At 40.4% G+C, this 26,289-nt stretch overlaps 2 protein-coding genes and 1 long non-coding RNA gene across 4 annotated transcripts; all 3 read left to right on the top strand.

Moving 5' to 3' along the window:
* Positions 1-2,333: 2,333 nt before the first annotated feature.
* On the top strand, positions 2,334-3,641 carry LOC306986307 (uncharacterized protein F54H12.2-like; the record flags this gene model as incomplete). The annotated part of the gene is made up of 1 exon (XM_079589425.1): positions 2,334-3,641. The coding sequence occupies one exon, from the start codon at positions 2,334-2,336 to the stop codon at positions 3,639-3,641; it is 1,308 nt and encodes a 435-aa protein (XP_079445551.1).
* A 15,466-nt stretch (positions 3,642-19,107) lies between these two features.
* On the top strand, positions 19,108-20,174 carry LOC306986054. Its single transcript, XR_013794901.1, has 3 exons — positions 19,108-19,523; positions 19,925-20,063; positions 20,148-20,174. It is a non-coding gene; the product is annotated as an uncharacterized lncRNA (long non-coding RNA).
* Positions 20,175-20,313: 139 nt separating this feature from the next.
* LOC306985970 (uncharacterized protein) lies at positions 20,314-24,809 on the top strand. Of its 2 annotated transcripts, XM_079588802.1 has the most exons (14): positions 20,314-20,660; positions 20,824-20,919; positions 21,005-21,234; positions 21,432-21,610; positions 21,698-21,785; positions 21,956-22,303; positions 22,419-22,536; positions 22,832-22,923; positions 23,011-23,125; positions 23,253-23,342; positions 23,798-23,959; positions 24,249-24,289; positions 24,404-24,428; positions 24,520-24,809. In XM_079588802.1, exons 1-14 carry the CDS (start codon positions 20,396-20,398, stop codon positions 24,723-24,725), a joined length of 2,055 nt encoding a protein of 684 aa, XP_079444928.1. In that variant the 5' UTR covers positions 20,314-20,395; the 3' UTR covers positions 24,726-24,809. The 2 variants fall into 2 exon arrangements, with proteins under 2 accessions (XP_079444928.1, XP_079444927.1); XM_079588801.1 differs by having other exon boundaries at positions 24,249-24,428.
* Positions 24,810-26,289: the final 1,480 nt, after the last annotated feature.

Below are 26,289 nucleotides of genomic sequence, written 5' to 3'. Positions count from 1 at the left end.
AAAGAGGTTTCAGATTGGCTGGCCGGGGAAGACGCCTATACATTACATAGAACAGCACCTATAAAATATAAGCGTAATAGAGTTGTGGTGTATGCGATAGATGCCCAGTTCCAAGCGGATCTTGTTGACATGTCAGCCTATACCAAGGAAAATGATAATAATAAATATTTGCTGACATGCGTCGATGTATTTAGTAAGTACGCATGGGTACGGGTGCTGAAGAATAAGACTGGTATCGAGGTTACTAAGGCGTTTGTGTCTATACTCGAAGAGGGTCGTGTTCCACAGAAATTGCAGACGGATCAGGGGAAGGAGTTTTTTAACAAACATTTTCAAGATGTAATGAAAACGCACAAAATTAATCATTTCGCTACCGCTACTGATTTGAAAGCGAGCGTCGTGGAGCGTTTTAATAGAACATTAAAAAGCCGTATGTGGAGATTTTTAACGGCTACAAATTCTCGGAGATACATAGACGCTTTACAAGATATTATGCAGGGCTACAACTCCAGCTATCACAGGAGTATTAGAATGAGGCCTGTGGACGTTGACAAAGTAAATGAGGCTCAGGTGTTTCAAAACTTGTACGGCGATATAAAGAAGACTGTAAATCACAAATTTAATTTCAACGTCGGAGATGTTGTCAGGATCTCCAAAGTGAGAGGACCGTTCGCCAAAGGTTATGAACAGAACTACACAGATGAATTTTTCACCGTATCATCATGTATTCCGCGGCAACCGCCCGTCTACAGATTGTCGGATTATGACGGAGAAGCTATTGACGGTGTTTTTTATGAAAAAGAGCTACAAAAAATAATTGTAAGTAAAAACAAATCTTTTAAGGTGGAAAAGATTTTAGGTCAGAAAAAACAAGGGAAATCTACACTTGTTTTAGTTAAATGGCTAGGATGGCCCGCTAAATTCAATAGTTATATAGATAAAAAAGCACTGCTGGACTTAAAAAAACCATAAAACATATGAACTCGTACCGGATGAGATCATACAAGTGAAGGATTACCATGGACGACCACGGTTTCTATGTCACGTTGCCGTGTAATGCCTCTATGTCAGTTTATCCTGAAAATCGCATATCCAGCTATACAACCAGGTTGGCAAAAGCTATTGAATTGAAAGGACAATGGGAGGTTGGACTAACCGAAATCGAATATCCTAGAAGTTGGTATAACTTTAATGATGAAGATGGTTATTTCGTCCTACACACAGCCCCAGGACCGGTGAATAACGCAACCCCTGAAGACACTGGACCTTTTAAAAAAGACTTATCAGGGTTTACGGTATCGAGGAAATTACAAATAAGCGGCGGGTACTACACAAACATTCGCGCGATCATCCGATTGATAAATCAACTTCTCGCACCCTCGGCCGCATTGAATCACGATGAATTAAAAAAAAAAGTGTTTCTGGTCGCGAGACCCAACATTTCAGTCAGCTTCCATGGGAGACTCGCAACAATTTTAGGAATGATACCGGGGGAGGCTCTCGGATGTTCGAACTATCATAGCCATGGTGATTTTACTACGAGCATCAGCACGTACGCTCCTCATCAATCCGATATCAACGGCGGGTTCTACACATTGTATGTTTACACCGACATCATCCAATATCAACCAGTCGGGGATTCGTATGTACCCCTCTTGAGATGCGTACATATAACGGGTGAAAACAATGATGCCATCAGTGTTAGATATGACAATCCACATTACGCATCGATCAACAAGGAGCACATCACCAGCATTACCATAGAGTTGAAGGACGACCAAAACCGCGAAATACCGTTTTCTTACGGGAAAGTCATAGTGAAACTACACTTTAAGCCATCGCGACATTCTATTCTTTAAAATGAGTTATTATTATAACCCCCGTGAAACAAATGCTGCTGAATATGTTAACTATTACCAAAATCAGGCCGGCGGAGGGCTACCAGGATATTCGGGGGGCGGGGTTATGTATGGTGCGGGGCTAGGGGGGGCTTTTCAGAGGTCTGTTTAGGATGGCCATACCTCTGTTAAAAAGAGGATTTAGCATCGCGAAACCCCACCTAAAATCTGCTGCTAAAAATATAGTATCCGACGTCGTCTCAAACGCATTGTCGAGATCGTATAGCGATAATGATAAACCTCAAGGTGGGTCTGGCCTGATGGTTATGGCCCGTAAGAGAATGTCTAAACCGCCGGGAGTAAGGAGGCGTGGTCGACGGATAAAGAAGAAAACAAAGCGTGGACCAAAGAGACGTTCAGTCGTACGTAGACGACGTAAGAAGTCTGTGAGTCGAAAAGCATCGGTTAAGAGATCCATAAAATCCATATTCTAACATGGCGTTACTGCATCGCATGTCGGGGGAATGTATTAAGTCTGAGTTAGACTTATTTACGGTACCACTGACACAAACTGTTATTGAGAAAAACGGCTATTTAGAAGTTCCCCCTTTATCAGCTATTTCGGACTCTGGCCCCTTGGAGTTTTTCATAGCAGGGAACGGTGAAGATTATGTGGATCTAAATAATACGATGCTATATCTACAACTTAAAATCACGAGACCTAACGGCACTGACATTGCAGACCCTTCAAGGGTTGCTCTGATAAACTACCCCGGGGCCACTATATTTTCCCAAGTTGATGTGAGCCTCGGCGATCGGCTGATATCCCAGAGTTCGAGCACATATCCGTACCGATGCATCATAGAGAGTCTGATCAACTACAGTAAAGATGCATTGGAATCACTTTTCTCCGCCGGTCTGTTCTACAAAGACACGGCGGGTCATATGGACGTGAATGACCCTGTCGGCCGTAACGCGGGACTGACGAAGCGATCGCTCTACACAAACGGGAGTAAGGTGGTGGAGTTGTTGGCACCTATTCACAGCGATATTTTCTTTCAAGAAAAATTAATGTTAAACGGCGTTGACATCAAAATACGTATGATTCGAGGTAAAGACGAATTCTGTCTGATGAGATGTGACGACGTGGCTTACAAATTAAATATTGTGTCAGCATCCTTATATGTCAAGAAAGTATCTGTATCACCCCCCGTGAGACTGGGGCATGCCCAGGCATTGCTATCGACTACCGCCAAGTACCCCATAGATCGGGTATGTCTTAAAAATTTCTCCATACCAGCCGGGGCCCGTGTTTCAAATCAAGAAAATCTGTTTTTAGGAACGTTACCAAAATCTATCGTCCTGGCCATGGTCGATAACGACGCTTTCACAGGGGCCTACGATAAAAACCCATTTGCGTTCAAACATTATGATTTGGAGTTCCTAGCGGTCTACGTTGACGGACAACAATTCCCTGCCAAGCCGCTACAGCCGAATTTTGAAGCGGGGTTGGCTGTTCGCGAATTTTATCAGCTTGCAATGACGACCGGAAGACATCTTAAAAACCAGCCGCTCTCTATCGACAGGAGTGATTTCCTGAATGGGTACACGCTTTACGCCTTTAACCTCACACCTGATGAAGACTGTGGTCAGCACATATCACTCATCAAGTCCGGGAATATCAGACTCGAAGCCCGATTCAGACAACCGCTGCCGCATACTATTAACCTGCTCATTTACGCAGTCTTTGACAGTATCATTGAAGTGTCAAACCGTAGACAGGTCCTGGTCGATTACTATTGAAATGAATACGGTACAACTTGCGACTATCATGGATAAAATTACGTGCAACACTCATTTTCTCGGAGTTCTCCCAAGCGATCAACTACCTAAAAAAACTTTATGGAACTTACCATCAATGTGTATAATTAATACACATCCTTCATCCCTACCGGGTGAGCACTGGCTTGCTATTTATTTGGATCAAGATGGTACCGCTTGTTTTTTCGACAGTTTCGGTAATCCACCCAACAGTGATCGTTTTCCAACCAGCATCAATAACTTTCTAACAACCAACGATGTCGACGTATTATATTCCGACAGACGTGTCCAGGATTTTTCATCAGATACTTGCGGGCAACACTGTGTGTTTTTTCTATATCATTTAGTCAAGGGACGTGACTATCGCGATGTGTTGAAACTGTATAGTCATGACTATGTTCAAAATGATAAAATGGTATCGCTCTTTGTGCAGAGATTAAGCCCGTATGGATGTAATGAAAAAATGTTTTCGTGTATTCATTGTGTACAAACGTGTAATACTGCTTTGAATTCATGATTGAGTGATCAATCTACATTGTATTTATCTGAAACCAATAAAAATTCTTAAAATTCCATGATTTTCAGTCTTTTATTTCAGTTCAATCAAACGGCACACATACACATCGTATCATCTTTTCAAATATTACATACATTAGGAATATATGGGCATGTTAAAATTCTAACCATTGTTTTCGATCGATAGTCGGGGATTTAAACAAGCCATCTGAGGGCGGAGATGAATATCTTCGTACTTTTTTAGCAGGCCGAATATGGGGTGGTGTCGTTGCTTCAGGTTTACTTTTTAGAGAATGAATCATTCGTCTAACATGATGATTCGGTACTGTAGAAAAAGGGATGTTTAATTCGGCAAAAGCGTGTAGAAACTCTGACCATCCCGGAGGTCTTCGATCGTCTCGAACCTTTTGTGGGGCCGTGACACTTTTTAGCAAATCAACCATATGCGACCCCTGCACTGTGTTACCCCTGAACACAAACTCCCCAGACTCGGTCCAAGAGCTTATTCCTTTAGCTTTAGACATTTTGTCTAGTATGTATCTACTGTTTTTCACGCTTCGCGATGGCACATTCTTCAGAACTTCACCCACGACATCTTCCACAACTCCAACATCCTTGACATTACTGGCTACATTATCGTCTTTATGGCCGGGGTCAGGATAGGGTAACGCCAACGTTAACATGCTGTTCTCCCGATCACCTTGTTTAACAATCGTTAAAAACCTAGTCAGGATATTTGTGTAGCGCTTGACTTTTTCGTGTTGATCCAAATCGTTCCTGAGTAAAATATTTCTTATGGATGTATCCAGATCATTCTCTACGACCTGTTGAATATTCTCACGACCATTTCCAGATTTCAGCTTTTCCAGTTGATGTTGTGGTACTAAATACATTTTCTCGGCATGCTCCATCATCACCCCCGTCTAGCCGCTATTAAGCTTGAAATAAAGGGTACGGCGACACTGAGGAGCGGTAGAAGAAAACCCCCTCTCTGGTTGAAGATGCGTTTCTTGGCCAATATACCAAATCTTTTATTGGCGACAAATTTAATTTCGGCCTTTCTCTTTTTCCGTTTTCGGTACTGATGATGACTGATCGGAATCGTACCATAGAGGATGTTAAGCGCCACTTCACACAGCGTTAAAATGAATTCGTCGGACGCCGATTGCAAAATAAGACGCCGACGTTTAGGCGGAGCTTTATGTAGCCGTTTTAACAAAGGCAGATGCTTACAAAGTCTTACGGACATGCTGATTTATCAAGATCTTCTTTTTTTCTGGAGATAAACCACCTGACGATCGGAAAGCAACCCCGTTCTGAGTCGGTATTGCTCTGGAGTTTTTGCTTTATAGTCTATCATTAAATAACCATAAGATTGACTGGTTGCATCGTTATAACACTCCATAAAGTATTTTGCATTGCCGGGGTACATTTGGCGGCCTAACACCGCCACTTGATTGACATCACGAGGATTTTTAAACAGAATCAAGTAATTGGTGTTTAAGCTGATGGTGCGGCTGGATTTACCCTGAACAAATAAATTTTGCACGATATAAATAGCACTGAGATTGCGATGATGGACGTACTGCGTAAAGACCCGTTCAATCTCTCCGTTTCCACTAGCTTGACGCATCATGTCGTCCACAATCAGCAGATTAACTTTGTTGACGGGTAGTAAATCATCATCATTCAGACTCTGGGGTATTCCTTCAACAAATTTAATATCATACAATTTGAGCAATTCATCATACAGAGGTTGCCAACAATCATACAGAAAAACAATGTTTTCAATTTTTTTAGAAATCAAACTCAAACCATTTTCCAACAAAAGTTTTACAAAATAAGACTTTCCAGAATTGGAGGGCCCGCTTAATACACAACTAAATGGATGTTGAAGCCTGAAATCAAAATCAGAAGCATCCCGGGGTCCCCTATGTAGCATCGGATCAGTAGCCATAAGGGAGAGTGGTGAAATCGGGCAAAAGTCTGCGTTTATTATACACCACCTTAAACCTTTTAACAACTGATTTGTTGTGCAATGTGAGCGTCTTTTTATTCCTTACAATGTTTTCAGTGTGTGCCATGATGCATTGCGTGTCATCGAACGCCGTCACATAGCTGTCAACCAGACCAATCAGAGTGTCTAAGCGTATAGCTTGGGAATTTTTAGCATTCAATGTTATACCCTTTGCCTTCATGCATACTTTGCCTTTAGCAGTACGATAGCCGTAAGATTTAGGACCGCTAGAGCAAAACTCTGTGATATGATCCTCATCGTCTATTTCATTCGTCAACTCACCCAAATGATCCCCCAGCGGGGGGTCCCAGTCGCCCTCCCTAGACACAAAAATGACGCTATCGGTATCGGAGTAAAGCAATCTGTCGCCAAGCTTGTCCATCAGGTCGTACAACTCCATCCGAGCATGAGCAGTAGTAAACGCCCCAACAAATACGTTAATATTGTTAGTCCTGCGAACACTCCCTTTGGGAGCACGATACTGGATAAGAGCCACATCGTCTGAGACAAATGTAAAGCATGACAATGTGTCGGTTTTACCAAAAACAATTCTGGTGAATTCTTCAGGTTCGTTCACCATAATGGTTATTGGTAGATCCTCCCTCATCGAGAACCGCCCCCAAAGACTATTCAGCAACAATTTGTTAATGGCCCTCTGAGCGGGGTTGTGCTCAATCTTTTCGGGGTCTAGACGTATCCCCTCTTTTTCAAAATACTCACGAATGTATGCTTTTTTGTCAGCGTCCGTGACGACATTCGACGGGTACCCCGACGCTTGCTGTTTTAAACGTAAAAACGTTTTCACGTAGTCGCAAAACAACGTATCTGACTGTTGTGGAAAATGCCACACTTCATCTATCCGGGCCACAACATAACCCTTCTCAATGGCTTTTAAAAGCTCGATACTAACCCAGCTCCCTGAGAGGGCCCGCTCCTCGTCAGTGTGGTTACAGGTCGTTAACTGGTTTTGGTCGTGCGCACAGGTGCGACATAATGGAAACATTAGTTTTCCTCCGCACCTGTAAGGGAGAACCGGGTGTAGTAATTTACGCGGAGGATAGACGGTCGCCTTGATAAGTCCATAATAATTTTCAATCGGCTCGAAATCTTTGAAAATGATTTGGGGGTGTTCGATCGGATAACTTTTCCTGGCCTGGCAGAATGGGTATAAGCTGGTAAAATCAACGTAACTTATTTTCTCACCAACTGCCGCTTTGTGATAGAGTTTATAAGCGTTAGTACGACCCCCAAACAGGGCTTCTCTTGGTTTCAGTCGCTCGGGCTTTGAATAAGTGCTCATAAATTCTATCACAGAGGGGTCGTTCTTTTTCATACTGTTCCATTCACATTCCCAAAGAACCTCAATCTGTAAACCGTACGCATTCTGTAGAATTTCAACCTTATCATCAAACTGACGCCTGAGAACCCCGTAGGGAACACCCGATAATGGATGTGTCTCATAGGAGGTATACCGGCAATCATGACCATGATGCACGCAGCCATTAAATTCTAACGCGCACCGTTTGCCCTCGTGTTCATAGTACCCATCTAAAAAGTAGCGGCCGATCGACACTTCGCCGTGGTTGACAGCGTGGTAAATGTCAATGTTTCGAGTCTTTTTCACATACTCGAGCCATTCGATCGAGACGTTTGAGTAGGTCTTACTCTGTTGGACATATGCGTTATTATGGGTCAGTGCCAATGTAGCTCTGTCCAGATAATGCGCTTTGAACACACCCATACAACAGCTAGCGAGCGTTGTGAATCCAAAAGGATCAAGTTCGGTACATTTTATGAATGCCTCACGGTATTTCATGCACGCTTCACGTAATAATACGACGTCATTTACCCCGTACTCGTACAACTCTTTCCTGAAGTTAAACTCTTTACCGCTAGTCGTACTGTACCACGAATCAAACTTTAATTGGTCTTTATCGGTCATGTTACCACGATTGTAGTACTTTTTGTCAGGGTAGGGGCCGATATACGCAACGTTTTCTACCCGGTTGAAAAGGTGGGGAAAGTACCCTTTTTCAGTAGTGGTCAAGTTTAACGCAGCTGGCATCTTAGAAAGAGCCATCGGGATAAACGCGTAACTGTCTATATACCGTTGTGCAAAAACGTCGTCGTACATGAAGATTAATTTACACCCTTGCATTATGAGGTCGACCTTTAGCCCCGCTTTACAAAAATACTCGAGAATGAGAAAAGAGTCAAATTTTGAAGCGTAATGGGCGATGAAACAGTAGCCTTTGTATCGGGGTTGCCTGAAACGTGTGATTAGCATCGCTATGCAGTCGGTACCTTCCGCTGTGAATTTTTCGCCTTCAAAGGTGATTGCGCATACAAAGTTTGCGACGTGACGACCATTTTCGTAACGGGTTTCAAAATCATAGAAAATGTATTTTTCGTTAGGATCCTTAGGCGGTTCAGGGATTATAAAACACTTGTGTAACCCCATATCCGGTAGATCTTCGCCGCAATGCACGCATCGTGGCGGAGCACATTTGTGTTGATCTCTGGTGCCATACCCTATGACGTCGTATCGTCTGTTACATAGCTTGCAATATTTAACAATATCGCAAGATGGCCGCTCTTGTCCGGCTGGGGTTTTTTTATGCATTGTGTAGCAGTAGCTCGATTTACAGAAACGCAGACAATCGGGGCAATGCACTGTTCTTTTAGGAACTTTGTAACAATCCTTATCAAGACATACATTACAGACGTGCGCGCAATGATGATGGCGTTGATCGTTATAGCCGACATAGCAGAATTCGCATACATAGCTGGTACCTATGAAGGAGGTAAGCTTGGTTATCATGTAGTAATGGTTATCGTGCAAATAGAGACATATCGTTTTTGGATGCGGATTATTGTGATTTTTGTACGTTTCTAGTACACCACCGTTCGTTCTGTAAAATACCACGATTTTAATACCGAGTAGTTGTTCAAACGTTTCTAAGTCACCGAGGCCTATCTCGCGGTCGATTGAGAAGCCGGCACTGTTGTTGATAGCAGTTGCCCGTCTTTCTAGCATGTTCTCGGGTAAATGAGGCTCAAGAAAATGGGCCAGGCAAATAGATAAGCATAATTTATTTGAAATATTACCGGGGCAAAATAAACTCATCTTTTTTTTTTTGACCACCTGATCGAGTGCCAAATCCGTAAGTTTACGACGACGGCCACCTCCACGCCTGTTCATAGCAACATTGGATTCGATCTCGATAGCTTCATCCGACAATATCTGATCATCGCTCTGTAAGATTTTCTCAATTTGTTCGAGAAGCGTATTAACGTCATAATTATTTCCGTCCGTTAAAACGACGCTGACGGGGTATTTTAGACTGGGGGCTGTCACGGTCAAATTGATGACACTAGAATCACCTCCAATCTCTCTAGAAAGAGATACAATTTCGCTAAGCGCATCGTGTAAGAAAATGTTATACGCAGCCAAATCTGTAGAGTTAATAGCCCTCAGATTCATGCACCGACGCAATTCAATACTATTGAAATTGGGTCTCGGTAAGACACGATACCCATTTACGTCCCCGCCCTCACGAATCAGCGTTTCAATGTTGGGTTGACTTAGCATAGATGGGGGCAGCGGTTGCAAAGTATCACTAGTCGACGCCCTATCAGTACCTGGGTTATCTGAGGGGCGGATGGTGTTACTTGTCGAGGATCTATCGGAGCAAATATTATCTACAGTGCGCGATGCATTACTAGTCGTCGGTCTTTCAGTATCAACATTACCTGTAGGCGGGGCTGTGGTGTAGGATGTTTGGGTCTCAGTAACGACATTACCTGTAGGGAGAGCAGCATTGAAAGACGATGGGGTATCAATATCGACATCACCTGCGGGGAAAACTGGATCGCTAGATGCTGATTCATGGTCATTTTTTAATGCATATCCATCTTGTACAATTTGTATATTGCATTCATTTAATATTTCATGTAACCGATCACATAGATTAATATTTGGGAATTGATCAATAGCTATTTCTAAATGCTCTAAATTACAAGTCTGTGATGATGGATCTACATTAAAAGATGGCGTTACAATTTCTGGATACGTATTTATCATTCGCTGTAACACATCACACAAACTATGGGGGCTATCCATCTGCATTTCAAACATTCGCTGTAGCTGGTCTGAAAGATTTTGGTCTGGATGACAGCACTGTGTATCGGTTGCGGAATTTTTTTTAACATCGTCCATTTTAATTTTTATTTAGACCTGAAAATATGCAATATCACAAAACCCTGAGAATTCACAGTTTTTAAAAATACAATCAATCAAACACAAATGTAAAAATCACTACGTGACAGAAATGGTAATATACACACATGAATTATAATGTTGAAAACATACCTAATAGAGTGAAATGAAATTTATACAAAATAACATACGCTGCTGTGACCTATTTTCGGTGTACATCGCTGCTCAAAACTCCGAGAAGATTGACAATTAATCGACGTTCCCTGAGCTGATCGCTTAATATGCATAACACTTTCTCGTGATTCTCAGACCAAGATGCATGCAATCTTTGGATAGAATTTTCGACTCTCTGGTCTAGTTCGTATAAAACACCCTGTAATTCGAGTATGTTGCTGTCCTGGACATCCATGCGTGCATTAATCGTGTTGAATCCCTCGTCTATTCTACGACATAATGATGTGTAGTATACATCTAACTGGGCACGATACTCTGTGTGTAGCGCCTCCGTTCTATTGCGAATCTCATCACCCTGAGCAATAAGTCTGTTAATGAACGCTTGTATCAGAGCATTATCAATACAGGGCTGATCATTCCGCACCGGGGTAGGTTGAACCACTTCTTCTTCTTCTTCTTCCTCTTCTTCTTCGACCACTTCTTCTTCTTCTACTTCTTCAGCATCATGCAGATTGTCAAAAGGATACGGTGATTGTCTAGCTCTCACGACATCCTCGTCGTAACTCGCGACATCCTCGTCGTAATCATCATTTGACCAAGAGACCTGATCCCATCGCTCCTGCTGTGTTCCGGACCAGCCTGGAAAATCGTCTGTACTGCCTAATTGATCAGCTGTGTAGAGAAAGAGAAATGACAAAGTTCAAATTAAAATCTAATGCAGAGCGTATAACAGTTTGTACAATCATCAGATTAAATAGAATAATAAAATAACGAACTCATAATCAATTAATAATCTATAGCATATAAATAACACGTTAAAATATTGATATGACAACTAGAAAGAGCAAAAGAATATAACCAATAAATAAATAAAAATAAGAATATTTAATGTAAAAATGTATAATAATAAATATAGTTGTTACCATTATCTAGTTCATGCTTAGGAGAAGTTGTTAGCACTGGATCCAACACAATTCGGCGTTTTCGGGGTGGCTCAGGAAAACTCGGGCCTAGCTGGTCGTCTGACTCCGTCGTTAGGTCAATCACATCAGCTACAGCCGAAAGCACAACACGGTTTTGTACGTGTGCTAGTATGATTAGAATAACAAAATATACAACTCATAATCAAATGAATAAAACATAATAATAAATGTTATTTTACCAATATCAGGCTCGGGGGTACAAGGTTTTGTTAGCCTTGTTTCCAACACAATTAGTCGTTTTCGGCTTGGTTCGTGAAAACTCGGTCCTGGCTGTTCGTCTCCTCCCGTCGTTAAGTCAATCACATCAACGCATCGTATCATTTGTTCATCAGAACATATCGATGCTGTGGAAATAGGACTAACGATTCTAGCAGGGTGACTGGTAGCAGGAAGGCGAGCTTCGGGAAATTCCTGGGTCAACCCCCGAAATCCGGGTTGTGTAATCAGTTGCAACAAATCTGTGAAAAAGTGATAGAATGTTTTGTCAAATGTCAAACAATTACAATTCTATGGCCTATTACAAGATAGTTTTGTCTTACCGTCGGTTAAGACATCTAAATCGTTCGACGTGTCTGTTTGGCCACCTGTGTAGAATGAAAAATGACAAAACTCAAATTAACCGTAATGCCAAACGTATAGCACAGTGTTAGATCACAAGCTAGTACGATTAGAATATCAAAATCCGCAACTCGTCATCAAAATTAATAAAACATAATAATAAATTAAGGTTTTACCATTGTATTGCACAGGCTTAGGTGAAATTGTTATCCTGGAATCCGCCGCCACTCTTCGGCGCTTTCGGGGCGGTACGCGAAAACTCGGTCCTGGCTGTTCGTCTGACTCCGTCGTTAGGTCAATCGCATCATTGCATCGTCGCGTCTGATCGGCATGACTTAACGAGGTCGTAGAAATACTGATAGTTGGGGGCAGGTCTTCGGGATCTTCTTGAGTCAGATCGATAGTTCCTGACAACTGTAACAAATCTGAGAAAAGACAATAATAGTAAATGTTTTATTAAATATCAAGACCCGTACATATTGGGGATATATCATTAGCCTACAGCGCTATCTTACCGTCTGTCGCGACATCTATGACATGGGGGGTCGTGGCTGTTACTAAAATAAAATAAAAATGTAATTACAATTTTTAATTTAAATAAAATAAAATAAACATTTATTAAAAATTATACAAATAATAATATTAAATAATAATAATACAAATTAAAACAAAATATTACTAATAAAAATTATTATAATAAGACATTAAAACAAAAATATGAATAATAAAAATAATAATACAAAATTTAAAACAACAATAAAAATAGTAGAATTTGTAAATTTATTTTGTACATTTATGTAGATATTTAGAAATGTATGAAAAATAAATATATATACTTACGGAGATCGATGGATTGAAAAGCGACCAGTTCAATGTTGGATTCTAGAAAATAAAAGACCTATTAAAATGAAACATTTGATGAGCAATTTTCATATTCTACGAATATCATATATTCAGTCAGAAATTTAATAAAACAACACTACCTCTCCCCATTACAGACAACGTTAGATAGAAATCAAAAGCAATACGATGGCCCCCTCTGGTGGACAAAAGTATATAGATGCCTTCAATTTGATTGAATCTATTAATACCTAGCCTAAAAGAGATAAGTAACAATATACAATCAAAGATTTAAAATCATGTAATATAATATTAATAAACTAGTATGACATTGAAATATAAAGGTGAAAAACAATAACACGTTAGCAATAAATATAGTTATTAAGAAAATAACATTACTTTGAAAAATCTCAAACAACAATACGTCGGCAATATGTCGACCTCTGGTGGACAAAATTATACAGACGCCGTCAATCAGCTAAATCCGGCAAGATCAGCTCAAGATAAAATTACATAAATTACCTTATAGGAATCAGCAACACCAATCTACCACATACCATTTACATTTTATGCATCTTCCGTTGCATTATCCTATACATTAAAACATAGGTTTGCCGGGGCTCGAACTCCCAACCTCGCGTTGTTAACACAACGTGCATAGCAGCGTGCTACAGGAACAGCGTACCAATTTGAACCAAAACAGGAAGTTTTATGAACGAAAAAATCCAATCCAGCTCGACCATAAGCATGTTCACATCATATAGTATAGAATTACATAGCCATAACTTCGGACTAACAGAAACACCAAAAATATTGATTAAAACAGAGAAAAATGCGTTAGAAAGCCTCAGTTCTCATTACAAAAAGCTATAACAACAGTGGGATCACACTAGGGATACAGCGCTATCTTATACCTACTTCAAATAACCATATGAGAAAATACAATCAAATACGATAAAAATTACATGAAATCACCTTATAGGAATAAGTAACGACAATCCACACCGTAGGCATACCATTTACATTTTATATATTTAGGTTTTGCCGAGGCTCGAACTCCCAACCTTGCGTTATTAACGCACCACGCTTACCGATAGGCCACCGGGAAGCTGAACTAAACTGTACTAAAACAAGTTTTACTATGAAAGCAATTCCAATGCAGATCGCCTATAAACATGTTTTACATCATATATATATATATATATAACTTATATAGTATAGAATTACATAGCCATAACTTCAGACAAACAGAATCGTCAAAATACTGATAAACCATTACGAAGGAAATATCAACATCTGTAGACCTAACGTTACGAAATCGACATATCATAAAACATAAATTAAAGGACAATCTAGAGTATCATCCATAATGACCCGAATAAACTTATTCTCAACACCAGATAACGTAACCTCTATAACGATGGTTAGAATTATTCTATCAGCCATTTAAATCGTATCACTTTTCAAATTAAATAATAACGCGACCCCATCACAGCTTAAAAGCCCAAAAGAAGTTTCTTACCTTGAATCGCCTCCATGCTTCGTCCAGACGTGATGATGCAGAGCAGCAGAAGCGATAAAATGTAATGTATTGTCTAGCTAGCAATGAAGTGAATCGGTCGTGGTCGCAGCGTTTAAAAGTAGCGCCTCTCAGCAGGGGAGCATGGGCGGGTCTGATACGCGTAAAATTACACAGGCCAATAAGAATACGACTACATCCTCACGGAATAAATTCGATATGTTAAATTGTATTTGATAAAACCCCCAAAGTAAAATTGGTTAATTATTTTATATCAGAACGATGTTTTATAAATATTATAAGATATTTCCGTATAACATTTATTTAGTTTAAAACGTTTTAATAGATCAATATAAAAGGCTAATTTATAGATACATTCTGATAATCTGTATTTAACACCAGAACTATATCAGCATTACCACAGTTTATAACTAAAATAATAAAATGTTTTAAATAAAATAAACGCGTATAGACACAGATTACAAGCTGTCAAAATGTACCAATTTAATGTTTATTACGTGTCGCCTATTATTACACATAGGCTACCAAGATTTAAATAACCATCGTGTATCCTCATAACAGATCAATGTTTCATAAATATTATAAGATATTTTCGTATAACATTTATTTTGTTTAGACTTTTTTAAATTGTTTTAAATAAATTTCGACTTATACTATGAGTTTACCGTGAAAATGTAACGAATTAATGTTTATCTCGGGATTGCTGAACAATTTATATGGTCTGATTTGTTGTTTTATTTTAGGGTAGCATAATTTATTCCAACATCGAAAAGAATCCCTAGCTATTTACTATAATATATTTCCACACAGATCATCTTAAAATAAATAAATGATTAGTCATTTACTAAATAAAAATAACCGAATAATGTTGGAATAAGATCCATGATGTTTTAATACATTTATTTAAACATGTTGTAATACATTTATTTAAGCATGTCCGCGAGCCGGTGTTTCAGACCGCTGGATCAGCAGACCGAATCAACTTCTCTTAATTGTCGGATCACACCTAAGAGTCTGTATGGTTACAGGTCCCCGCTGTTAGGGAGCAATAGTCTAGGCTTAATCAGTAGATAATAAACTTACAATACACACTATTCACCAATACAATACACACTACCCAGACAGGAAAGGAATAAGATAAGAGATTTTATGACATGAGACAGTGGGGGTCCTCTTTGATTGTAGACATCAGTGGCCTGGTTATCTTTTAATCGCGTTGATCAAAGCAATACTTTGATCAAAGCAATACACGGTGCGCCATGGGATCCTGTCGCCAAACTTTTGGTCATGCAAGCATTTCATTCTCGGAATTTCGCGGAACAGCGACTCACGGCACTTCAGTTTGGACCGCGGCGTGAGCGACCCAAACAGATCCATGCTCCGCTTTCATTTCACAATCCTGCTGCACCGCGCGGATCGCGGCTCGGACACTTCTGACACAACGAGCGCTGGATTTGAACCATCGGTGTTCGGTGCATTCTGGCCTGTAAGTACACTTCCCCTTACTCTGATTATATACTTATACTTAAATAAATCTCATTTTATCTATTGGTTTATTTTAGACGTGGATAGGATAATCTGGAAACAAATCACTCTGACATATTTCTTATGAGCTGAAAATCTCTGATCGCGGCGCGCAGCGCGCACTTCTAGTAGTTTGAACCACAGAGTTTCACTTAAACCTGGTTTAAACCTAGCTTTTAAATATTAAATGTAATCTTACCAACATGTTTTTATATATTTTTATTTATTTAACAACCATGATTTGTATTTCTTACAACTAGTTGGTTCATTCTCACCAAACAGACATTAACCATTTTAACCATAGACGCATAAAGATCGCCTCATTATCGTTAAGCTCAACACATGTTTAAAACTTACTTTAAAATAGTTATATTTGATAATTGTAATCTTATTTCATATATCTGGTATTTTATATGATTTATTTAGCACCAATGCTATTTCTTTAAACTCATTCACCCGTTTTCATTCTCTCCACAGGCATACGGACGATGCTGCACCATCTGAAAATCATATCCGTGATGACAGATCTCTTCATGTTCATAATTTCATCATTCTGTGAACATTATCCTGATATAATAAAAATCATCCCCATGAAAACATTCCTATCAGTGGCACAAGCAGATCACTATCATAAACAAACAGCCATAAACATTCCGGAACCACACATGGTCAAAGGTCACCCACCTGGCAGTCATAAAACCCCCAAATATGGACATTTCCGGTCATAAACATATGTCATAAAGCCATAAATCAGGGTCATAAATCATTTTTTGACACAAGCTGCCCCATATACACTACTCATGCTGGGTACTACCAATCAAAACTCATCCATTTCTCCCAGCATGCACTGCAGCATTGAGACATTATGCAGCTGGTTTTGTTGTCGTTTTTTGTAGAGTTGATCTGATTATTAAACAACACTGTTTGATATACTGTAGTATCAACTGACTTCTATTGTGAATAAAACAATATTAAAAACACAAGTCCAATAGAGTGCCGAAGTTATGACGTCACTTTGTAGGCCAAAACGCGGAAGTGAGTTAGCATTTTAGCACTTCCGGTTCCCTCGCCCTAAAGTCTATGGGTTTTTTGAATGGGTTTTTGCTAAATCGCCTGAAATAAGGTCTGTGGTTAACAAAGCCTCTAAATATTTTCACGTTTTGATCTATGACATAAAACACACCAGTTATAACCTGCTTGTGATTTTTTAAACTTTATTGTGACTTAAAAACGGTGGTTGCTAACAAGTTGCTAAAAGGGACTACATCCTTTGGCGGGGACTTTAGACGTCATCATGACAAACAGGAAATCTCTCACTACTAACGCTTCAGCCTCACGTTCTTTATTTCTGTGGAGAGACTGTTCGACAATGGTGTTTTGTTTTGTCCCGAGATGCAACCACAAGTCGTCGTAAAAGGACATAAGATTGGAAATTGATACGGCCATAGCTAACGTTAGTTGGTATGCAAACATACATATTTGCTTTGCGTAACATCATAGAGCAGTGCTTGGAATGGAATACACCCCTTTATATCAACTTCGTGGACTTCAGGAAGGCCTTTGACAGTGTACATCGACATACCCTCTGGAAGATACTGCACTCCTATGGAATACCATCAAAGATCATCTCAATCATAAAAACATTCTATGACCATTTTAAGTGTAGTGTCATTATGGGAAATCACCTCTCCGAGTGGTTCTCTGTACAGTCTGGAGTGAGACAAGGGTGCATCATCTCCCCTATCCTCTTCCTGGTCGCCATAGACTGGATCACAACAAACACCATAGCAGACAGACCCAGAGGCATCCAGTGGACAATGTTCTCCCAGCTAGAAGATCTTGACTTTGCTGATGATCTTGCTCTCCTATCAACCAACCAAAACAACATGCAGGCTAAAACTGATAGGCTGAACAACTTTGCCAGAAAAGTTGGGCTCAGTATCAACACCTCCAAAACACAAGTGATGTGTGTCAACTCCACCCCCACAGCACCTATCCTTGTTAATGAGGAACCACTTGAGTTTGTGGAAGATTTCACCTATCTGGGTAGTCTCATCAGCAAGGACAGTGGGGCATCTAAAGATACAACCCAGTCTCATATAAAAACGTACCCTGAATACGTTGGTCCAAAGTGCAAAACGTAGAGGGGTTACAATAATGGCCCTTGATTTGTATGACTGTTACATTTTTTTTGCCTATTCTTTTCCTATTGTTTTGCGTCCAAGTCACGTGACTTTCAAGATTCCGGCCGTGAGAACAAAAAACATGGCGGACATTTCTCTCATTTTTAGTGAAAAAAAAACAATATTTTGAGTTAGTTTCTGCATAAAAATAAGTTTTGATTACATTTCTAGCGAGAAATATATATTTTATTTTCAGAATATTCACTCAGTGAATGTACATAATCACTCGCTTGCTCGTTGTTGCGAATATTTTTCAGATCTCGCCAGAATAATGTGAAATTGAAACGTTTTGTTTCTGCATAAAAAAATCAGTTTTGATTACATTTCTAGCGAGAAATATATATTTTATTTTCATAATATTCACTCAGTGAATGTACATAATCACTCTTGCTCGTTGTTGCGAATATTTTTCAGATCTCGCCAGAATAATATGTGAAACTGAAACGTTTTGTTTCTGCATAAAAATAAGTTTTGATTACATTTCTAGCGAGAAATATATATTTTATTTTCATAATATTCACTCAGTGAATGTACATAATCACTCTTGCTGCGAATATTTTTCAGATCTCGCCAGAATAATGTGAAACTGAAACTTTTTGTTTCTGCATAAAAAATAAGTTTTGATTACATTTCTAGCGAGAAATATATATTTTATTTTCATAATATTCACTCAGTGAATGTACATAATCACTCTTGCTGCGAATATTTTTCAGATCTCGCCAGAATAATGTGAAACTGAAACGTTTTGTTTCTGCATAAAAAATAAGTTTTGATTACATTTCCAGCGAGAAATATATATTTTATTTTCATAATATTCACTCAGTGAATGTACATAATCACTCTTGCTCGTTGTTGCGAATATTTTTCAGATCTCGCCAGAATAATGTGAAACTGAAACGTTTTGGTTGCTATGGACGCTGCTATCGCCTTGACCTCTGACGGATCAAACCCCCGCCCACTATATGCGTTGCGCCTGATGTTGATTTGCTGATCAACACATTAATCCGTGGCAGCGGGAGAAACTATTGTTGACAAAGTGACGAGTTACAATCTGTTTGAAATCTACCGGATCCTCTGTGCATTTAACTTCCTGTGTGGTGCAATGCGATCTCATTGATAGGTGTTGACGCGTCAAGGCCACACGCAGAAGAAGAAGCGAAGAAGAAGGAAACTAGGGAAAAGAAGCAGGAAAAGGTAAACAAGGAGGAAAAGGAAGCGTAGAAAAATAACTTGATCAAGCTGAGCAAATGAATCGCCTTGACCCCGAAGATGCCATATTCCTGGTTGATGCGTTCTTGGATGAGTGCAAGGTAAATAACATGATCTCAGTGATGGAAAAAGCATACTAATTACATGCCAATTACAAGGTCTAAGACCATAACAGACTCTGAGGTATAGCAGGGAAGAAGTGTCAAGGTGCAAAACTGAAAACACTCCAAACAAAGTGCAACTATACAGTACCTGGTTCAATGTCTTTATACAAATGCAAGCTATAGTGCTGAGCTGACCTGAGTTCACACGTTAGAGCTAGTGAGAGTTTAATTCAATATTCTGTCAAAACGTTTCACTTTCTTTTCTAGATCTGTCAGTACAGGACCACAACCGTTAGACTGAATTTTTACAATGTAATTGGTTTTATAATGAGATGTTTATAGGTGGTGATAACCTTGGTGGGTGGTGGTGGTATTCTGTGGCTCAATTGTTTATTTAGGTGGATCAGCCTGGACACATTAAAGAAGGGTCAAAACAATCCACAAAGCTGTGTGTTTGGCTTGATGAGGACAAAGATGGTCAACCTCCGCCAAAAAGATGTAGAGCTGGGGAGAAACGAAAGCGAGATTCAGCTACTGGTTTGTTTTTTGTTTGTTTTTTCATCATTAGTTGCATTCATTATTCATTGAGCAAGTTCTAAATGGATATTAATATTTTTGCAGTTTCTTCAACAAGCGTTAAAGGGATGTGAAGACACTGTGACCATCGAAAATTTTGTTTTTTTTCCCTTAATACTTGTTTCCTCATTTGTTATGTGGTAATTGTCCAGATTTACCATTGCCGCCTTCCCTTTTCATTTTCAGACTCCCTCATTCAAGATGTCCGAGACCTCTTGGGAAGTGGTGCTGAACAACCTCTCCCCTCACACTGGAGGAACAGGCAAACTTCCTCTCTGGAGAATTGGACAGTAATGAGGCCCTTCATGGTGAACAATATGTTGTCATCTGAGAAGCCCAAGGAGGGGGTTTGCCATCATTGTGGACACAAGGCTGCAGTAGTGATGTGTAGGGACTGTTTACCACGATCACTCTACTGCACAGCCTGTGACCTTTCCACACATGAGGCCCTGGTGCTTCATAACAGAGCATCCATGGTGGAGGGGTTCTTCAGACACCTGCCGCCATCCACTTTTGTTCAGCAGCAAGAGGGAGGGAAATTCTCCTATCATGAAAAAGGTAGTTTTTAAGTCTCAGGTTATATAGGCTGTTTTACATTTTACACAAACTTGTTTACTCCAACAAACATGCTGGATGAAGTTTTGTTTGATAGAAACAACACCCTCCCTGTTGAGTTTTTGGTTTCATTTACTCTACTATGTAAACTAATTCTGCTTTTTAGATTGCATGTTACCAATCGTTCCTCCCTGCTGCGACTGCTCCACTGGGCAAACAAGCTTTTCCAAGGGAAAGCCAGTTATTTTAATTGGAATGAATGGTAACGTTTTTTATTTTTTATTTCTTCATATTGTGTTTTTTGTTTCTTGTGAACAAGAGATAATTGTTTTTCTCTGAAATTTCAGGAAGATACAACCTCTTCCTTCCATCAGTAAACTGCTCCTGTGGAAAAACCTTGCCAGTGACCATAAGTGATTTGGTTGAAAGTGGTTACTGGCCAGCCACGGTCAATTTTGAGACCTTGTACATGGTGGACTTGTTCACCACGTATGAGGATCTAAAAATCACTGCCCCAGGGATGTCGAGACAAGCTTTTGTCAGCATGCTCGAGTGTCGTACAAAGCTCTTCGGGCGAGTGAGTGAACTCATCATTTAAGTTATCCTGTTTGGATCATCTTTTAAATAACTGATTCATTGTTAAGACTTGTTCTTACAATCCCCAAAGTTTCAGCACATATTTCTTGACAGAGCCCTTTCTTTGTCATGACCACGATCTGAAGCCAACCTTCGAAACAGCTATTTACTGTTTTGTTTTTTCACTTTTGCTCTCAGAGTGGTAAGATATGTGGGGACACAATGCAGAGGGCCTTCCTCGAATGGGCCTATGCCAAATTTGAGGTTGACAAGCTGTCTCAGGTCCAGCATTTTCAGTGCCCTGCATGCACACCCTCCATGTTGGCAGTTGCAGTGGATGGGAACCGCAAATTATATCGTTTCAAAAGCCAACCAGGGTGTGTAACATTCATGTACAATGAAATGCTAGTGAGCCACAAATTAATTTTATACAGTAAATTTAACATCTATATATTTCTTTCAAGACCTGATGGGTTTTTTGATGGAGTCTTTTTGGCCAGTGATGCTGAGGTGTCCTCCTTTGTTGATTACATCCATGGAACAACTGGACATGTAAGCTAAATTTATTTTTCTTTTTATAAAATTTTATGAATGCTTGCCAGTTTTTTCCCCAAAATGTAAACATTATTTGGTTTGCATCAAATGTCATAATACCATGATTTAGAGCTTATGTTGTAAAATGTAACTGTGTAAATGTCTGTATTTGCCCTCATCTGTTTAAGAATCCAGGGAAAGGGAGATGTGGTGCGGGTCAGTGGACCGCAGCACGAGAGTCCGCCAACAAGTCTGCAAGCAAACTAGACGAGGAAGGTGTTGAAGTTGCTGTCTGCCGTCATGGGGTTTTGCTGAAGGGACTGAATATGTTCCGTGGAGAAATATTTGCATACCCATTATATCTCCAGAAACAGCTAGCTTCACAGACCGTCCAGTTTTTTTGCTCTGATGTGGTCTGCAAATATTGGCCATATTTGCGGAGAGTTGTGGACCACTGTCCAGAGTTGGAGGACTTGCTGAACATGCGCCCATTTCTCTCCATCATGCATGCAAAAGCGCATTCATGGATGTGTGAGGTAATAATGACAATTAGATGTATTTCCTACCAATTGTACCACACATTATGATTGTCTGTCCTCTGCCCCTACTTGTTGTTTTCCAAATTATAACATTCATGTAAATGTGTTACAGTTAAAATGGGGGGGACGCAATCAAGAAGGAGCTGGAACAACAATCGGGGAGGAGGTTGAACAGGTTAACAGCTTCCTCTCCCGAGCAGCCATATGTTCCAAGTACATGTCAAAAGCCGGTAAGCATTTTTCATGTATAGTTGTGTTCAAGGTCAAACCAAGGGGTTTGAACGCTGATGCTCGGCCTTTGCATTTTAGAGTTCCATACATAGGTGCTCCCTTAGAAAACCACTGTCTAGTCAGCACTTTTACACTGATCAGGATTCTCTTTATAATAATTTCACTTCTGACACGTTAATTAAGTGTATGATTATTTCCAGGTTTATGTGACAATATTAGAGAATGATCAATGTAGTATCTGACCTTTGGTCCTCACTGTGAACCTAAATTACTGCACATACATTGTGTGTCAAGTTCGCACAGACATGCTAACAATCCAGGCAAGTGGCTGGAACAAGCGAAAGGCAGAAAACCTTCACCGAACACTGGCCAAAAGATACATCAAGGTACTACCTAGGAAAATATGTATAATAAAATTTTTGTTTTTAAATTGTGTCTCAGCATTTGTTAACACAGATATTTCTTTCGGACAGACTGTACAAAGGATTGCAGAGGCAACAAAGGACCTGGAGAAACTCACAGCTGAGTTATCTCTACAGCAAGACACAGTCCAGCAGTGGGTGTCTGATGTTCAGCAGTGGACCTCAGGTACTTAGGAAAAAATATTTGATGGCATATTTTAAAGAATCATTGGCTCTGCTCTTGTACAGGGGATCTGAAAAGAGGCTGATTGTAAACTGAAATGGGCATTAATTAATTTGTTTGTCGTACAAAGGAGCAACCATCCAAAATGACCTGCAGAGGACCATCGAGGGGCTATATTTGGGCATCAAACAGCGAAAATTTCAGCTGTATCGTCAGTCTGGTGAGAGCAGAAAAGGCCACTAGTAATGCAGATTTATACATAGTAAAAATAGCAAAGCCATTTATAAAATAAATTAATAAATAAAAATCTTTTGAAGTATGTTTACTACAAGTCAGGGTAGCATACTGAAAACCTGTCAAAATCATAATAAGGTTGAGTGCAATATCCAAATATTTCCAATATTTCTGCAAAGGGCAGAGATGTCCTGACTTACCAATTTTGTCCTCTATTTAAAAAAAAAAAGATTGTTTAAAATAGATTCTGAAAAAAATGTCCCAAGTTTTTTCACAATTTTTCAAATGATAATGAAACTTGTGATGTGTTTTGTGAATTATCACAAAACATCTGTCAAAACAATCATAACACATACATGCATATTGTGAAGTCTTATTTTGTATGGTGCTTTTGTGTAGTCATCGTGTGAATGCACACTCATTTTGTTTTTCTCATTGTAGGTGGGAACAAGCGAAGGCATCAACTGAGAAAGAAGATTGCTGTTGAGAAGAAAGCCTTGGAAGTTGCCATCAATGACCACAATGCTACTGTGGGGGAAGTTGAAAAACTGCCTCCTTCCAATGAACTTCTGGCTGTGGACAACTACTCCTGGCCATGGGAATGTAAGTACTTCCTCTGAAATGCACTGAATACAAATTGTTCGAGGCACACATCTTGATGTAAATATGGAATCTGATGTAAAAAATTTAAGACACTGGGCAATATGCAAAAAAAAGAATGCAGTAATTTGTAAATGGATGTGATCGAACCCCTTCGCTGAAGCGCTGATGTTCTATCTCATCCTGTCAGGGTTTATTTCTCTATTGTAGTAGTACAGCATGCAAAATATCTTCTGTCCCAATATTTTTTATAGGAGGTTGTAAGATAACACTTTGATGTAATGTATTGCAGGTCATGGTGATATGGAGCGGAAAAAAAATGTTTTTGACAAGGTAATGCTGCTGGCTAGACTGAAAGAAGAAGAAGTCATTGTGGTTCGTGAAGTCAAGCAGCACATGGAGTACATGAGGAGTGTTGCTGGACTGATTGAAGCGTTTACCTTTCAGCTCACTGAAGACACCAATGGGAAATGTAAGGACAATAAATAGTTAGTCTCTTTCTTCTATTTGCTTCTCTGGTAACCATTGGCTCATTTCTTTATATTTTAATGTCACATTCTCAGGCAGTACAGAAGGCTTAATGGAGAAAGGACGTGAGGGACTACTCTGTGTGCTGAAGAGAAGATTGTGTGAAGTTGAAGCACAACTGGCTACAGCACGCACAACGTACAAAAGTATTCTTGGACTGCAAACATTGCCCTTAGATGACTTCTCTGAAGAGGAAGACTTCGAGAATACTTCCTCAACTGATGAGGAACTGGGAGAGTAGTTATGAGGGAGATGATGTGTCTATTGTATTGTTACTCTCTCCAACAGTGTGCTATTCCAGCTTATGTTTCCACATGTTAGTATATTAATTCACTCACTCACTCACTCTCGCTCACACACACTCACTCACTCTCACACACTCACTCGCTCTCACACATACACACACACTCACGCACGCTCGCTCGCTCACTCACACACACACACACACACACACTCTCTCTCTCACTCACACACACTCACTCGCTCTCACAAACGCACACACTCACTCACGCTCACTCTCTCTCACACACTCTCTCTCACACACTCTCTCTCACACTCTCTCTCTCACACTCACTCTCTCACACACTCACTCTCTCACACTCACTCTCTCACACTCACTCTCTCACACACACTCGCTCTCACACATACACAGTGGCACGCACACGCATGCTCGCTCGCTCGCTTACTCACTCATACACACTCTTGCTCACACACACTCGCACGCTCGCTCACTCACTCACACACACACACTCTCACTCTGGCTCACACTCACTCTCTCTCACACACACACACACTCTCACGCACGCACGCTCACTCACTCTCTCACACACACTCTCACTGTCGCTCACACAAACGCACACACTCAATCTCTCTCACACACACACTCTCTCTCACACACACTCACTCTCTCTCTCACACACACTCACACACACACACTCTCACTCACTCACACTCTCACTCACACACACTCACTCGCTCTCACACACACACACTGGCACGCACACACGCTCACTCACACACACACACACTCTCACACAAACGCACTCACTCACTCACGCTCACTCGCTCTCACACATACACAGTGGCACGCATGCTCGCTCGCTCACTCACTCACACACTCTCGCTCACACACACTCGCACGCTTGCTCACTCACACACACACTCTCACTCTGGCTCACTCACTCTCTCTCTCACACACACACACTCTCTCACACACACTCATGCACACTCGCTCACTCACTCTCTCACACACACACACTCACTCTCGCTCACACAAACGCACACTCAATCTCTCTCTCTCTCACACACACTCTCTCTCACACACTCTCTCTCACACACACACACTCTCTCTCACACACACTCTCTCTCACACACACTCTCTCTCACACACACTCTCTCTCACACACACACACACACTCTCTCTCACACACACACACTCACTCACACTCTCTCTCACACACACTCTCTCTCACACACACACTCTCTCTCACTCACTCTCACACACTCACTCTCTCTCACACACACACTCACACGCACGCTCACTCACTCACACACTCTCGCTCACACAAACGCTCACACTCACTTTCTCTCACACACACTCGCTTTCACACATACGTGCTCGCTCGCTCACACACACACACACACATACTCTCTCGCTCACACACACTCTCGCTCACACACACACATTCACTCACACTCACTCTCTCTCTCACACACCCACACACATACACACACTGGCACGCGCATGCTCGCCCACTCACACAGACACACACACACACACACACACACACACACACACACTTGCT

The sequence above is a fragment of the Phoxinus phoxinus genome, assembly GCF_949152265.1.
Source record: "Phoxinus phoxinus genome assembly, chromosome: 18".
Taxonomy (NCBI): domain Eukaryota; kingdom Metazoa; phylum Chordata; class Actinopteri; order Cypriniformes; family Leuciscidae; genus Phoxinus; species Phoxinus phoxinus.
The sequence above is the reverse complement of the archived record's forward strand: the minus strand, read 5'-3'. Positions and strand labels throughout refer to the sequence as shown.

Coding starts and splice junctions, on each gene's coding strand:
- LOC306985970 (XM_079588801.1), top strand. CDS start 20,396: ATGAGGCCCTTCATGGTGAACAATATGTTGTCATCTGAGAAGCCCAAG. Junction 22,924..23,010: donor TGGCCAAAAGATACATCAAG/GTACTACCTAGG, acceptor TCTTTCGGACAG/ACTGTACAAAGGATTGCAGA. Junction 23,126..23,252: donor TGTTCAGCAGTGGACCTCAG/GTACTTAGGAAA, acceptor TGTCGTACAAAG/GAGCAACCATCCAAAATGAC.